The 16,067-nt window shown below is 34.9% G+C and overlaps 1 protein-coding gene across 2 annotated transcripts in view; it reads right to left on the reverse strand.

Moving 5' to 3' along the window:
- The window catches only part of chas (chascon), a 160,727-nt gene that overhangs the window by 32,691 nt on the left and 111,969 nt on the right, over positions 1-16,067 (reverse strand). For both annotated transcript variants that reach the window (XM_074175825.1, XM_074175824.1), the window contains one exon: positions 1,840-2,123. In XM_074175825.1, coding sequence (XP_074031926.1) covers positions 1,840-2,123 — 284 coding nt within the window. The remainder of the gene's footprint in view (positions 1-1,839; positions 2,124-16,067) is intronic.

Genomic DNA, 16,067 nt, shown 5'->3' on the forward strand with positions numbered 1-16,067 from the left:
ACGAATGATGAAATGACTGATATGGTTTTTGCGTAGGACTTGGCTGACGGAAATTCAAGCGAGGCCTTTCCTATCAGGAAAGGTATCCCCAACGCATAACTCCTTGTGCAGCGACATTTGCGAATCTTTTCCGGCGACTTTCCCAATCTGGAAGCTTTGAAACAAAGTCTGCAGTAAGACGGCCACGGACTACAAGAACTGTAGAATTGGAGAAGGCGGTTCTCGAAGAAATTAGTGAACATCCAGAGACAAGTAAAAAAAAATTAGTCAAACTTTAAATGTGAGTCACATGACAGTTTACAGAATTATTTTAAAAGAATATCAATTATATCCTTATCATATTCAGCGTGTCCAGGCACTTACGCTACGTGATTTCCAACCACGTATCGAATTTGATCATTTCAAGAAATGGTATCATGAACTTCCATAACAACTACATCTGTGCGGCAGATAACCCACATGCGATAACACAAACTCATTTCCAAGACAGATTCTCTTTTAATGTATGGGTAAGCATAATTGGGGTTTATTTAATAGTGTCCTATTTTCTCCCCTTACGTTTGAATGGAGATGATTACCTACATTTTTTGGAACACGAGCTTCCCAAACTTACGGAAGATGTTCCCATTGGTCTCCGAAATCACTCTTGGTTTATGCACAATGGAGCTCCTGCTCATTTTAGTGTGACAGCAAGAAATTTTTTAGACGTAGCATATCCCCAACGATGTATAGGAAGAGGAGGCACTGAGCATTGGCCCCCGAGGTCACCGGATCCCAATCCCGTCGATTTTTACTTTTGGGGACATCTAAAATCACTAGTTTATGCTAGCTCCATTGAAAACGGGAAAATGTTGAGGGATCGCATCATAGCTTGCTGCGAAACGATAAGAAACACTCCGGGCATTTTTCAACGGGTGCGGAATTCTTTGATGAAGAGAGCAGAAGCTTATAACTTGAACAGTTGTTGTAATATACGTTTCGTTCAATTTTTATATGTTTATTTTCCTAAGAAATAATATAGTGCTTCCTCGAATTGTTTTTTTTACAAACTCCGAAATGTAGCACTTTCTGATTGAATAATTGAACCTGACAAATTTTTTAAATTTGGATTGAATAAGCAGTTCGATAATGCTCAGTTTAGAAGAAGTCTGTATGGGTATACTGCGTATAAAGTTTGATATAAATAACTAAAATTGCAAAAAACTTATGACAAGAACCTACCATGTTTTGAAAAATTTCAACAATCTGTATTTCGAAAAGGAATCATTCTTCGTTGAACATTTTATAGGAAAAAGTTGTTTATTTTGACGAGATCCACCACATACTTAGTTTTTGTAATGTTCTCAGCAACTTCACTTAGCGCCCTAAAAGCTAAGTAATATGCATCGATATAGGAAATTGTAAATATCTCGAAAATGATCACCTCCAGCGTTGTTGAGGTGGTATACCTTTTTTACCTGGAGAAGGTGTGGGAATTAGGTTTTTTCATGAAAAGTACCAAACGTTTACTGTCAAAAAAGTTAGGGCAATTTGAAATAAATAATGACAGCGTACGCAGCGCCCTCTAGATGTTACATGAAAATTAATACAAAATTATGATTTCCCACGTCCAAAAAACCCCGGGTAGCAAATTTCGTGCAAATAACTAATTTTTTGCAAGAGTTACTTTCAAAAAGCGAACAAAAAAATTAAATTTCAACATCCCGTATCTCCGAAACGAAGTATTTTCGGACACAAGTTCATATAGACTTTTTTTCTCAAAATTGTCTCAGGAATACGTCACTTGAATATTTTAACGTACTAATGTTACACCCTGTTTATTTATCATACTCTGCTCACCTCTGTGAACTCTCCTTCTGGAAATTCTGATCTGGTGCTTCTTCAGGAAGCTCGTCGTCCTTAAGTTCTTCGTGTTCTGTAGTTCGTTCTGTTTCGGTGACAATTTTACCATCTGGCCGTACAGAACTGAGTTCCCTGGTGTCCTCTGTGTCAGTTACTTTGTTAGTTTTTCTAGATTCATGGATCAGTTTGGGTCCAGTAGAGACTATCTGTTGACCTGCCTCGTTGGATCTGAGAACTTTACGTAGGTCTTTTTCTCCGCTCCGGACTGCAGACAAGAACTCCTGAAAAAAAATCCGGTTCAGCATAGATCATAACACAGATTCACAAATATGTGCAATAGAAAATGGTAACAAAAATTGTTGGAAAATTAAAACATGATTATGGAAACGGTGTAGAAAGAGCTCAGTTTCTTGGTTCATTTGATTTTAGTAGTGAGGACTTCATCTTTGAGAACTGATGAAAAGCCAAGAAGAGTTTTGGATTTTTTCGAATCATTGGTTGGCATTGGAATCATTGGATAGGTCAAATATTTCCTCAGACTACTGCTGATCGGATTTGATAGATGGATAGTGAATAAGAAAAATCTGCATAATTATGGTTCCAAAAACCTTTTACAGAACCTGCAGTGTTTCAGAAGGAAAAAGTGGCTCAGCATTTTAGAAATTAACGAAAATAATCTCTATTTTCTGTGATGCATCAAGGTGTCACATTATTGGTTGTGAAAACCAAGCGCGCAAAAGCATGAAATAGCACCCAGCAACCTATTCCAGGCCGAAAAAGTCTAGAATGATCAAGTTGAAGACCAACAAATGTCATTAGATATCGGATCTTTAAAACATCTTGAAACAAATCAATTTGTGTTTTCAGGAGGACACATTTCCACGTGTCAGTCTCTTGTTAAAACACCCATAAATTAAAATGTCAAAAATTTCAGATACAAATAATAGTCACACGTTATTTGAAAGGTAATTCAACTCTGCATCGTTTTTGCAGTGATAAGCAATCTCAAAAAAATAAAAGAAAGAAGATGAAATAAGATGAGATGAGAAGAGATGGGAAGAGATAGATGAGACGAGACAGGACAAAAAAAATATAAGGCTAGACAAGGTAGGATAAGATGAGATTAGATGTGATAAAAGTCTGGAAGAAACAAGGTGGAAGTGAATAGAAACATATACTTATCAAATGTTGGAACTGAGCACCATCAATTTGCATACAATGGTATATTCTTCCCTTACATTCTGAAGAATATCAGATTTTTGTACCACCATGTCGACTGTCCTTATACAACTAGTTGTCAGACATTGTAATAAAGTATTATAATTATTAGACTGCGGCACCTGGTAATTTCTTTACGAAAACTATCTACAGCAGTTGGCTGCATCTCGTAGACTTTTGATATCAACCAAGTCGGGAGATCTGGGTGGCCATTCTACATAACCTCTATTTCAATCCATTCCAATCCATCAATTCGATTTCTGTTATTATAAAGGAACCATCATTCTGGTACCACGCAATGAGAAGGTGTCTCATCTTGTTGAGAATTACCCCACTTTGCAATGGAAGATATAACTGGAAGGCGTTGTTATAACTTGATATAACTTTATTATTCAAAAAAATTAAATAGCCTGCACCATTTGGGTTTGCTTTTAAAAAGATTCGTTCCATGAAACGATTACTCAAAATTTCTACCAAAAATACAGTTTTTTGGATCATTGAGTGAAAATCTGTAGTGCCAAATTGAGATTTGAATTTACTCCAGTATCGGGAATTAAGACAATTTACCATTAAGTTGAAAGCTACATTACTGCCATTTTTAATCCTAGACTTGATTTTGTGTTGTTTTTTGCTAAATCATCATCTGTGATATATAACATATTTCAGTTCTCACTGACGTATGATGTACAGTGTTACCCATTCTAATTGGAAACACCCCCCCAAAATTTGAAGTTGTAAACCAATTTAAATAATTTTTTTTTGAAATGTCAAGTACTGAAAGGTCTATCTTGGGACAAAATTTGAAATGTTTATTAAAGTTTCAGGGCATACTACGATACTTTTTCTTAGTCGAAAATCGGGATTTTTTATTAGCGATTTTTTTATTGAAAAAATCACTATGCCACTGGATTCAGAGTGCCTCTAAATAGGTGTGACCAAAATTTCATGAAAAATTATTCATTATTAACAAAGTTATGACAACTCAAAAATTCGAAAACTCACACAGCTAACAGTCACAATATATCATTTTTTTTATGATTTCGAAAATAAAGTGCCGCCAGATAAAAAAAACAAATAGCGTAAATATTTTTATTGAAAATAACGGAATTACATTCACACAATTCAACTAACAATGAAGCAAAAAATTTTAATAAACGTAACTAATAACTAATTATTGAAATGTTTCGATTCAGTGCAACAATCAATTCTAATTCATATTCTAGTAGCCTCTACTAATCCATCACGTATTTCGATACATGTGTCGTAGCGCTTACGAATGTTTCTGATTACGTTCCTTAGTTCTTGAGGGCTAATATCTGCACATATATATACCTGTCGAATTCTTGCACAAAGTTCATTTCTATCTCTTGAGCGATTTTTGTAAACCTTTTGTGTGAGAAGTCCCCAGAGACAAAAGTCCAAAACTGTGAGGTCTGGAGATCTGGGTGGCCACTCTATAAACGGACTACCACGGTCTATCCATCGGTTTGGAAAATGTTCGTTGAGCCATTGCCTCACAGCTCTGGCATAATGAACTGAACACCCATCTTACTGGATAATTAAATTTGATCGTTCATTGATTGGCAGCTCGTGAATAGCATCCCAAAACTCTGTGTTTAAAAATTCTAGAAACCTCTGCGCATTAATGTTTTCCTCAAAACAGAAAGGACCAATAATTCGTTCGTTCAATATCCCACACCAGACGTTGATTTTTTGGGAATACTCGCTTTTACAGTTTATTACCCAGGCCACTCTATAAACGGACTACCACGGCCTATCCATCGGTTTGGAAAATGTTCGTTGAGCCATTGCCTCACAGCTCTGGCATAATGAACTGAACACCCATCTAACTGGATAATTAAATTTGATCGTTCATTGATTGGCAGCTCGTGAATAGCATCCCAAAACTCTGTGTTTAAAAATTCTAGAAACCTCTGCGCATTAATGTTTTCCTCAAAACAGAAAGGACCAATAATTCGTTCGTTCAATATCCCACACCAGACGTTGATTTTTTGGGAATACTCGCTTTTACAGTTTATTACCCAGTTAGGATTATCCGCCGGCCAATAGCGACAATTCTGTGATGACGCTACTCCGTTTGTAGTGAAAGTGGCTTCGTCGGTATATAAAATATTTTTTAGGAAATTTCTATTGTTCAAATATTCCCCTTGGGCCCATAAACAATATTTCAGGCGTCTTGCTTCGTCGCCTTCTTGAAATGTGTGCAAAAATTTTGGCTTGAAAGGTTTAATATTCTTCTCCTTGAGACATCTCCGAATAGTTTCTCGCGGAATATTAAAATCTAAAGTGGCATTCCTTATACTGGCATTAGGATTATTTCCGAAATAATCTAAAATGATTTGATCATTCCTGTCATTCCTGTTTCGTCTTTGTACAGGATTACTTTTCAACATCATTTTTGATACTGCACCAGCTTCATTGAATATTTTATTTACCGTACCGCAGCTAATACAAGGACGATCTGGATGTCTCTCATTAAATACTCTACAAACCTCTCTAGCACTTCTAACGTCATCTCCCGAAAGGCGTACAATTTCAATTTTCTCTCTTACGCTCAATCTTGCAGCCATGACACAAAATAATTCGAAGAACTGTAAGGTGAATATCGTTGACAATAGTACACTTAAATCTTTCACAAGTGTCAAACTGTAATATCATTTCCATGGCAACTAAGATTTAAATTGAAACATTAGGTCTTAGTTTTAGTTAATTTGCGTGAAAACTTGAATGTAATTCCGTTATTTTCATTAAAAATATTTACGCTATTTGTTTTTTTTTTTCATCTGGCAGCACTTCATTGTTGAAATCATAAAAAAATATTCTAATGGCTATATCTGTTGATATAGGGTGTTTTTTGTAACTGTTAGCTGTGTGAGTTTTCGAATTTTTGAGTTGTCATAACTTTGTTAATAATGAATATTTTTCCATGAAATTTTGGTCACTCACACCTGTTTAGAGGCACTCTGAATCCAGTGGCATAGTGATTTTTTCAATAAAAAATCGCTAATAAAAAATCCCGATTTTCGACTAAGAAAAAATATCGTAGTATGCCCTGAAACTTCAATAAACATTTCAAATTTTGTCCCAAGATAGACCTTTCAGTACTTGACATTTCAAAAAAAAATTATTAAAATTGGTTTACAACTTCAAATTTTAGGGGGGCGTTTCCATTAAAAATGGGTCACACTGTATATGACACCATTTTTATGTAACAACGTTAATAAATTATCTATCTATATCATTCATCCGAAAAACATGTGGTGTATGTACAAAAAGCTGGATGATGACGCGTTTCAAGAGGATATGTCAAAATCCTCAATTCATATATTATTTTCATTTTGAGAGGGTGGAATTTATGTCGCTGATCAATTCTGAAGACCTCTGTACGACTCACCCCTGAAACTTGAGACCATTCAGTTTTTCACTTTTCCTAAACTGTCATGTCTGTTATTGACGTTACCCAGTTTCCATGAATTTATATAATAATTCCAATACATATTTGTCTGCTTGATGTCCTCGACAGAAGAAAAGTAGATCTGTAAGCTTATGCAGAAGACCTTGTCATCTTGGTAAGATCCACGTCGGGAAGGGTAGCTTGTAATATCCTCCAAAACACGATGGACATTGCCTGAGAAGGCGGATGTCTCTCAACCGCAACAAAACTGTGATACTCCCCTTCACCAAGAGGAGAAAATTGGACGATCTAACGCCACTTTCCCTTAATGATGTGGTCATTCCATTTGGAACGGAGGTGAAATATCTTGGCATTGTCCTTGATAAAAAACTCACCTGGAACACTCACTTGGAAAAAGTTTTACATGAAGCCAGACTGTACCTATGGACATTTCGAAGGGTTTGTGGGAAAACTTGGTCCCAAACAAATCTACTGGATTTATGTGATGATTGTCAGACCAATGATCACTTATAGTGCAATTGCCTGGTGGCCGAAGGCTTCACTAAAAACGTCCAGGCTTGTCTGGCCATCAGTGGTGCCATCAGTATCACATCGTCAGCAGTCATGGAGGACCTTCTACATCTTCTTCCTCTTCACATTTTTTTGGAGAGAGAGGCTAGCTGGAATGCATATAGACTTGTGCACATTGCCAATTGCACAAATTAATTTAATGCAGAGTGCAACAGACTGTTGGTTGACATTGGAAGTCGCAGCATTCTGGAAATGACCTCTGACTTTATACCTCCAACTGTCAACTAAGAACTGCCTTATAAAGTACTGTTCCCGAGTAGAGAGGACTGAATCATCCGGGAGAAGGAAATATTAAGAGCAGATAGTTGTTGGTTCACAGATGGATTAAAAACACCTTCCGGTTCTGGTGCAGGTGTTTTCAGTCGCAGACCCAGGACAGAGATATCAACCTGCCTGGCAACCTATGCGACTGTATTACAAGTGGAAATTTATGCTATTGAATTGTATGCGGAAAGTCAATGAAAATATTCTCGGGCAGTCAAGCGGCGTTGGAAGCTCTTGGCACCTACCGAGCAACGTCTAAATTGGTAGCAAATTGCCAAAAACGACTCTCCTAGATAGAAAGACTTAACATATTGTCTCTGATCTGGATTCCTGGCCATACTGGCCTGAAAGGCAATGAGGCTGCTGACTCTCTTGCAAAGGAAGGTGCTGCAAGCAGCTTCATCGGACCAGAACCTGTCACTGGCATCGGTTCAGGCTTTTCCAAACAAAGATTGAACACCTGGATGGCAAGAAGATTTATGGACTTCTGGCAGAATGTTCCAGGATTGGCTCACTCCTGATGAAAATGATGAAACAGCAGAGCACATACTTTGTGCTTGCCCCACTGAGGACCGAATCAGGTTTTTACAGTTCGGCATAGCCGTGCTCTTATCATCTGACCTGAAAGACCACTCACCGTACAAACTAATCGGCTTCGTTAAGAAGCTGGGTTTATTTGGTCGAGTGTGAATAAGTGTGAGCCACAATAAACCCTTGCGGGTTGCGGTGGAGGTCGAAGAGAACCACTCACTTTGGACCTAACCTAACCTACATTTCTGTCCAGATGATTTTCATGGAAAATACGAATTTCTATGTTCTCAGTACAAAACCATTATTTCAATCTAGTCTTAGAATATATAAACCATTTTTATTCAACGAAACAGAATAAACTCTAGTCGAAGCAAAAATAAAAAACTCTAATAATAATGTCTTTCACATCGACATCAACCACTAGGTGATAGAATTCAGGACCACGAAATGTATACATTATTTGTGATTGTAGTATCGAAGACAATAAAAAATTATCATATTTTTCAATGGAAACATTAATTGTAATATATTCTTATGCACAGGTACAATATTTTTCAATTCTCCCCAAGTAGTTACAGTTTGATAAATAACAATGTCATCATTTACACACATTTTCAAAAGTAACGGACCAAAACGAATACTCTGGGGTACTCCTTAAAAAAAGTGGAAAAATATTCATTGAATTATTCATGTACACGAATTGCGTTCGTTTTATTTGAGAACCGAGAAATGCAAAAATATGTTTTTTGTTTGAATAATTTACCAGAATCAATAAAATTTTCGAATTTTTTTACTTGCACTCCTTTATATAAGCAATATTCGTGATGAACATGTATATGCAATCCATAACAGGACTTTGTTTATTTTGCTATAACCTTTCTCTGTCGTCTACGTGAACGATGAATATTCATTGAAGCGATGGTCAGGCATTCTAATCAAATCGCAAGGCGATTCCATTAACATTAATATCGAGACCTTGAAAGGAGTACTTCTGAATCATGTGCATCGCTGTACTTTTACCGAAACGAAATAGTTGTGTTGCAGGGTGTGTAAACGGTATATGTTTGGTTATTTAGATTGAAAGAGAAAGTTCCCCCAGGGTAATATACTGGTCTAGTCCGTAAATGAACATGAATGTCTCAGAATTATTTTTGAATCTGAAATTCACGTGAAATTCAACTGAGCTACTATGATAATGTGTGAAAAATTGACGAAATAATGGATTATTACGCAAAAGTGAATAAACATCATTTTGCATGAATGATTGAATTTACTGGAGTATGTACCTAATACTAATACACAGAGCCGGATTTAGGGAGGCTACAATAGGGCCTCCACAATAGAGATAAAAAATATCTATATTTTACGGGTGACAAACTTTAACGTTTTTCCTTCCAAACATTTCTTTTGTATTTTTAGTAAGAATACTTGCACACACCTAATAGCTAATAATGTTATTGATATATCAGAAAGCCCTGATTGCAAGTTTCCATTTACTATCCATTTTTGATTTGATCAAGCTTTTCAGTGGCAATAGTTTTTTAATGTGTAATCTTACTGAACGCGTCGATTTTCCCCATTTCCCTTTTTTTTAAATTTTCAATTTTCCTAGCGGAAAGTTAAAATGTTATAAAAACATTTTTGAAGGCACATTTTTAACATTTCAAACTTTTACGGGGAGAAGAGGTCAATCAAGAAGAAGAACTCAGATAAAAATCAACAACAATACCTATATAGTAGAAAGCAGATCGTGTAAGGACAGTCTACTTCCGAACACGTAACAAACATCATTTTACCTATATATTAGGGAGCGCATCGAGTAAGTTTGGTCGACTTCCGAACATTTAACAGAAATCACCAGTAGATGACAAATGAGACTAGGTCGAAACGTCGTGAGATCAATCCCATTGAGGCTAATAGCACAGAACACGGATCAAAACCCGGAAAACAGTTCAGCATATATATACAGTGTCACCATTAAAGTGCGCACCATATGAAAAACTTTTTTTTCGAAAAGTTTCAATGAAGTTTAACTTCGGCACTTGTTGTTTGTGCTTTAAATTTAACTTAAAATGATGCATCCAACTGCGACCCACTGACGTTCAGTGTTTGTCAAATTCAACTTTTTTTTTGAAAAAAATTGAAAAAGTGCATTTCTAGTCGAATTTAACAAAAAGTTACTTGAAAAAGTTGTGTCTACGGCAATTTTATATCCATATGCCAAATTTTATGCAACTAGGATAAAGTTAACGTTTTGCTTATTTTTGACAGATATCCCCTTTATTTTAAAAAACAAGTTCGGTTAATTGTCATCAATTCATGTATACATAACAAACTCATCATGAAGTTTAACTTTTCTGATACATTTTTACTTATACGGACATTTTTAGAGAGAAATTGAAACTTTGCACCAGTCATGTTAAAATTTTTATAGCAAATTTTTAATTTCTCTCTAAAAATGTCCGTATAAGTTAAAATGTATCAGAAAAGTTGAACTCCATGATGAGTTTGTTATGTATACATGAATTGATGACAATTAACCGAACTTGTTTTTTAAAATAAAGGAGATATCTGTCAAAAATAAACAAAACGTTAACTTTATCCTAGTTGCATAAAATTTGGCATATGGATATAGAATTGCCGTAGACACAACTTTTTCAAGTAACTTTTTGTTAAATTCGATCTAGAAATGCACGTTTTCAATTTTTTTCAAAAAAAAAAGTTGAATTTGACAAACACTGAACGTCAGTGTGTATGTGGGTGTATATATATATATATATATATATATATATATATATATATATATATATATATAATCTAGAAAGGTTAATGCAGTCAAGCTGCTGGAAAATAATTCCATGAAAATCAAAAAATAAATAGATAAGTACTTTTTTGATCATTCCCATATTGATTTCAATTTAAGAGCCACCGGTAGACAGTTCAGCCTTTATATATATATATATATATATATATATAATTCCCATATTGAAATCAATATGGGAATGATCAAAAAAGTACTTATCTATTTATTTTTTGATTTTCATGGAATTATTTTCCAGCAGCTTGACTGCATTAACCTTTCTAGATTATATATATATATATATATATATATATATATATATATATATATATATATATATATATATATATACACCCACATACACACTGACGTTCAGTGTTTGTCAAATTCAACTTTTTTTTTTGAAAAAAATTGAAAACGTGCATTTCTAGATCGAATTTAACAAAAAGTTACTTGAAAAAGTTGTGTCTACGGCAATTCTATATCCATATGCCAAATTTTATGCAACTAGGATAAAGTTAACGTTTTGTTTATTTTTGACAGATATCTCCTTTATTTTAAAAAACAAGTTCGGTTAATTGTCATCAATTCATGTATACATAACAAACTCATCATGGAGTTCAACTTTTCTGATACATTTTAACTTATACGGACATTTTTAGAGAGAAATTAAAAATTTGCTATAAAAATTTTAACATGACTGGTGCAAAGTTTCAATTTCTCTCTAAAAATGTCCGTATAAGTAAAAATGTATCAGAAAAGTTAAACTTCATGATGAGTTTGTTATGTATACATGAATTGATGACAATTAACCGAACTTGTTTTTTAAAATAAAGGGGATATCTGTCAAAAATAAGCAAAACGTTAACTTTATCCTAGTTGCATAAAATTTGGCATATGGATATAAAATTGCCGTAGACACAACTTTTTCAAGTAACTTTTTGTTAAATTCGACTAGAAATGCACTTTTTCAATTTTTTTCAAAAAAAAAAGTTGAATTTGACAAACACTGAACGTCAGTGGGTCGCAGTTGGATGCATCATTTTAAGTTAAATTTAAAGCACAAACAACAAGTGCCGAAGTTAAACTTCATTGAAACTTTTCGAAAAAAAAGTTTTTCATATGGTGCGCACTTTAATGGTGACACTGTATATATATGCTGAACTGTTTTCCGGGTTTTGATCCGTGTTCTGTGCTATTAGCCTCAATGGGATTGATCTCACGACGTTTCGACCTAGTCTCATTTGTCATCTACTGGTGATTTCTGTTAAATGTTCGGAAGTCGACCAAACTTACTCGATGCGCTCCCTAATATATAGGTAAAATGATGTTTGTTACGTGTTCGGAAGTAGACTGTCCTTACACGATCTGCTTTCTACTATATAGGTATTGTTGTTGATTTTTATCTGAGTTCTTCTTCTTGATTGACCTCTTCTCCCCGTAAAAGTTTGAAATGTTAAAAATGTGCCTTCAAAAATGTTTTTATAACATTTTAACTTTCCGCTAGGAAAATTGAAAATTTAAAAAAAAGGGAAATGGGGAAAATCGACGCGTTCAGTAAGATTACACATTAAAAAACTATTGCCACTGAAAAGCTTGATCAAATCAAAAATGGATAGTAAATGGAAACTTGCAATCAGGGCTTTCTGATATATCAATAACATTATTAGCTATTAGGTGTGTGCAAGTATTCTCTATATATATATATATATATATATATATATATATATATATATATATATATATATATAGGTTATTTTTGAGTGGGTATTTCAGTCAAATCTCTGTGGGATATAGAAACACTATTTTCTGGTATTCAAGCTTTCGGAAATGTATTTTTTCCTTTTCCTTTATCAAGAATATCTACAAAAAGTATGATGCAAACATTATATAGTAATAAAATATCCACTCACCAAAGTTATTTTAAAATATAAATAGGCATATAAATCCAAACATAGAAAAGTCAACAAGTCAAATGCAAATTTGACGTTTTGTCACAGCACCAGAGAAAATGTGATTTTTAAGATATCTGCAAATCAAGTGAGATTTTAATGATGTAAGTGATATATAATTTTTTATATTGAAATTATTTGTTCAATTTCATTGATCAAAAGTTAAAATATGATTGTAAATTTGACTTAAATTTTGTATTTCTGATTTTTTGTTCAAGTTATTATTATTATTACTTATGTGAACCATTTCCAGAAATATCCTTCTGACTTTATTATTTTCAACTGCTAAAACTTTTGTATTTTCATAATCCATAAGATGATCTGAAGAGATAACATGTTCAGCCAGTCCACAAGAAGAAATTCTAATATTTTTCATGTCTCGAAATATATTAAGTAATTTGGGGGTTAGATTTGGAATATATCTCATAGAATAATTATATATAATTTGATTATTCTCATTAGAAGAAGGAGAATTATCTGTTTCAGAAAGTGCATGCCTAATGTTACGTGAAGTTAGTGTGGATAAATTTGGGTCACTTGAATTATGATGATTGAATTTGGGTAACATTAGTAACACAGATATTTGACTGAAATACCCACTCAAAAATAACCCATTGTTATACAAGCCAGTCGAATAAACTTGATCTTTCATATATATATTTTGAATGATGCAACTAATTTTTCTTTATTTTCAGTATTTTAATATTAATGTAAGTCACAAAAAGGATTTGAAGCTTTATAACTTCTATTTAATTATATGCGGGCGCTTTCGATAGCTGGTCGTACTATCATCATCTAGGCTCTACTCAAACAGAGTAGAGCCTAGATGATGTAGTTATGTTCATTGAATATATTTAATATTTGTGACACTCATATCAATATTTCTATTGAAGACTATGAATTTTATTATTATTATTTTCCAAAAGGTTCCCTATCCCCAAGGTCTGGAATCATTTGGAAGAGCGCGCCAGCATCATCAATCAGGGACCACTCCCCACACCGCGTGGGGTAAGTAATCATTGGGTCTGAGAAGCGTGTGCCCTAAGCAAGTAGAGAAGGCACCATTCCACCAAGGACTCCAATAAGTAAAACAAAAATCTCTACAGATTGGTCTGGATAGAGTCTGTGAAGTTTGGAGAGAAAATCGCGATATTTCATCCGTTTCTCCTGAAGACGCAATCCTGGCAGGCCATGATGGACTACTCAGTGTTCGACCTCAACCCACTCGACCCGAGGAAAGCGACGGTCAAGTGCTCTGATGGGCAGAGGTCTTCAATGTTGTTAAAGAAGACCCCATGCATTGGCTTATCCTTGTGATATCTTAGTTGTGATCACCTCGTTCCGTGGCAAAAACATTATTTTCATACTGAACACTGAATATCTTCGAAAAATGGCATTGTGCTCACAGTAGCTCGCTTGAAAAGTATGTCATACTTTTCTGACAATACCACCAAAATTCACTATAAAGGCGATTGTCAAAATAGTTGAATTTCATGTGTCCAAGAAATCATCAGGTGGTTCAATATACTCATATGCAACTAGCAACCCGCCCCGGCTCCGCACGATTGCAAAACTGATACTAAATATAAATTCACTCACCGAAAATTTAAGGGCATGGTGAAAAAGTGATGAAAAGATAATTTTGTTTTATGGACACTTCTGTTGGCACCCCAGTCTGAATATTTGAAAATCCTTCCTTATTGCACATCTATAATATAAAACGAACCTACATACAAAATTTGAGCCTCCGAAAATATACCGGTATGAAGAATCAGTGATGAAAAGGTACCTTTATTTAATGAACGCGCCTTTTTTCCCCGCAGCTGGCGCCCCAGTTGGAATCTTCAAAAATCCATTTTTATTGAATATTTACAACATGAAACGAACCTACATATGAAATTTTAGCTTCCGAAAGTATAGCGGTACGAAGAAACAGTGATGAATAAGTAATTTTCATAAGTAAACGCACCCCTTCAACTCACACGGGGAGCGTCCTAGTTGGAATATTCAAAAATCCTTTTTTTTGCACATCTACAACATAAAACGAACCTACATATAAAATTTTAGTTTCCGAAAGTATAGCGGTACGAAGAAACAGTGATGACTATGTAATTTTCATAAGTAAACGCACCTCTTCAACCCCCACGGGGAGCGCCCCAGTTGGAATATCTGAAAATCATTCATTTTTGTTTTCTTATTGCACATCTTCAACATGAAACGAACCTACATACAAAATTTCAGCCCCCGAAAATATAATGGTACGAAGAAATAGTGATGAAAAGGTAAAATTGTTTACGAACGCGCCTTTTCCGCCGCAGCTGGCTCCCCAGTTGGAATATTCAAAAATCCTCTTTCATTGCACATCTACAACATAAAACGAACCTACATATAAAATTTCAGCTTCCGAAAGGATAGCGGTAGGAAGAAACAGTGATGAATAGGTAATTTTCATAAGTAAACGCACCCCTTCAACCCCCACGGAAAGCGCCCCAGTTGGAATATCTGAAAATCATTCATTTTTGCTTTCTTATTGCACATCTTCAACATGAAACGAACCTACATGCAAAATTGCAGCCCTCAAAAATATAGCGGTACGAAGAAACAGTGATGAAAAGGTAAATTCATTTACGAACGCGCCTTTTCCGCCGCGGTTGGCTCCCCAGTTGGAATATTCAAAAATCCTTTTCTATTGCACATCTACAACATAAAACGAACCTACATATAAAATTTTAGTTTCCGAAAGTATAGCGATACGAAGAAACAGTGATGACTATGTAATTTTCATAAGTAAACGCACCTCTTCAACCCCCACGGGGAGCGCCCCAGTTGGAATATCTGAAAATCCTTTCTTTTCGCTTTCTTATTGCACATCTTCAATATGAAATGAACCTACATACAAAATTTCAGCCCCCGAAAATATAATGGTACGAAGAAACAGTGATGGAAAGGTAAATTTGTTTACGAACGCGCCTTTTCCGCCGCGGTTGGCTCCCCAGTTGGAATATTCAAAAATCCTTTTCTATTGCACATCTACAACATAAAACGAACCTACATATAAAATTTTAGTTTCCGAAAGTATAGCGATACGAAGAAACAGTGATGACTATGTAATTTTCATAAGTAAACGCACCTCTTCAACCCCCACGGGGAGCGCCCCAGTTGGAATATCTGAAAATCCTTTCTTTTCGCTTTCTTATTGCACATCTTCAATATGAAATGAACCTACATACAAAATTTCAGCCCCCGAAAATATAATGGTACGAAGAAACAGTGATGGAAAGGTAAATTTGTTTACGAACGCGCCTTTTCCGCCGCGGTTGGCTCCCCAGTTGGAATATTCAAAAATCCTTTTCTATTGCACATCTACAACATAAAACGAACCTACATATAAAATTTTAGTTTCCGAAAGTATAGCGATACGAAGAAACAGTGATGACTATGTAATTTTCATAAG

The sequence above is a fragment of the Leptinotarsa decemlineata genome, unplaced genomic scaffold (genome assembly GCF_025532065.1).
Source record: "Leptinotarsa decemlineata unplaced genomic scaffold, Ldec_3_MD MMD2_tig00001393_RagTag_RagTag, whole genome shotgun sequence".
In the NCBI taxonomy this organism is placed as follows: domain Eukaryota; kingdom Metazoa; phylum Arthropoda; class Insecta; order Coleoptera; family Chrysomelidae; genus Leptinotarsa; species Leptinotarsa decemlineata.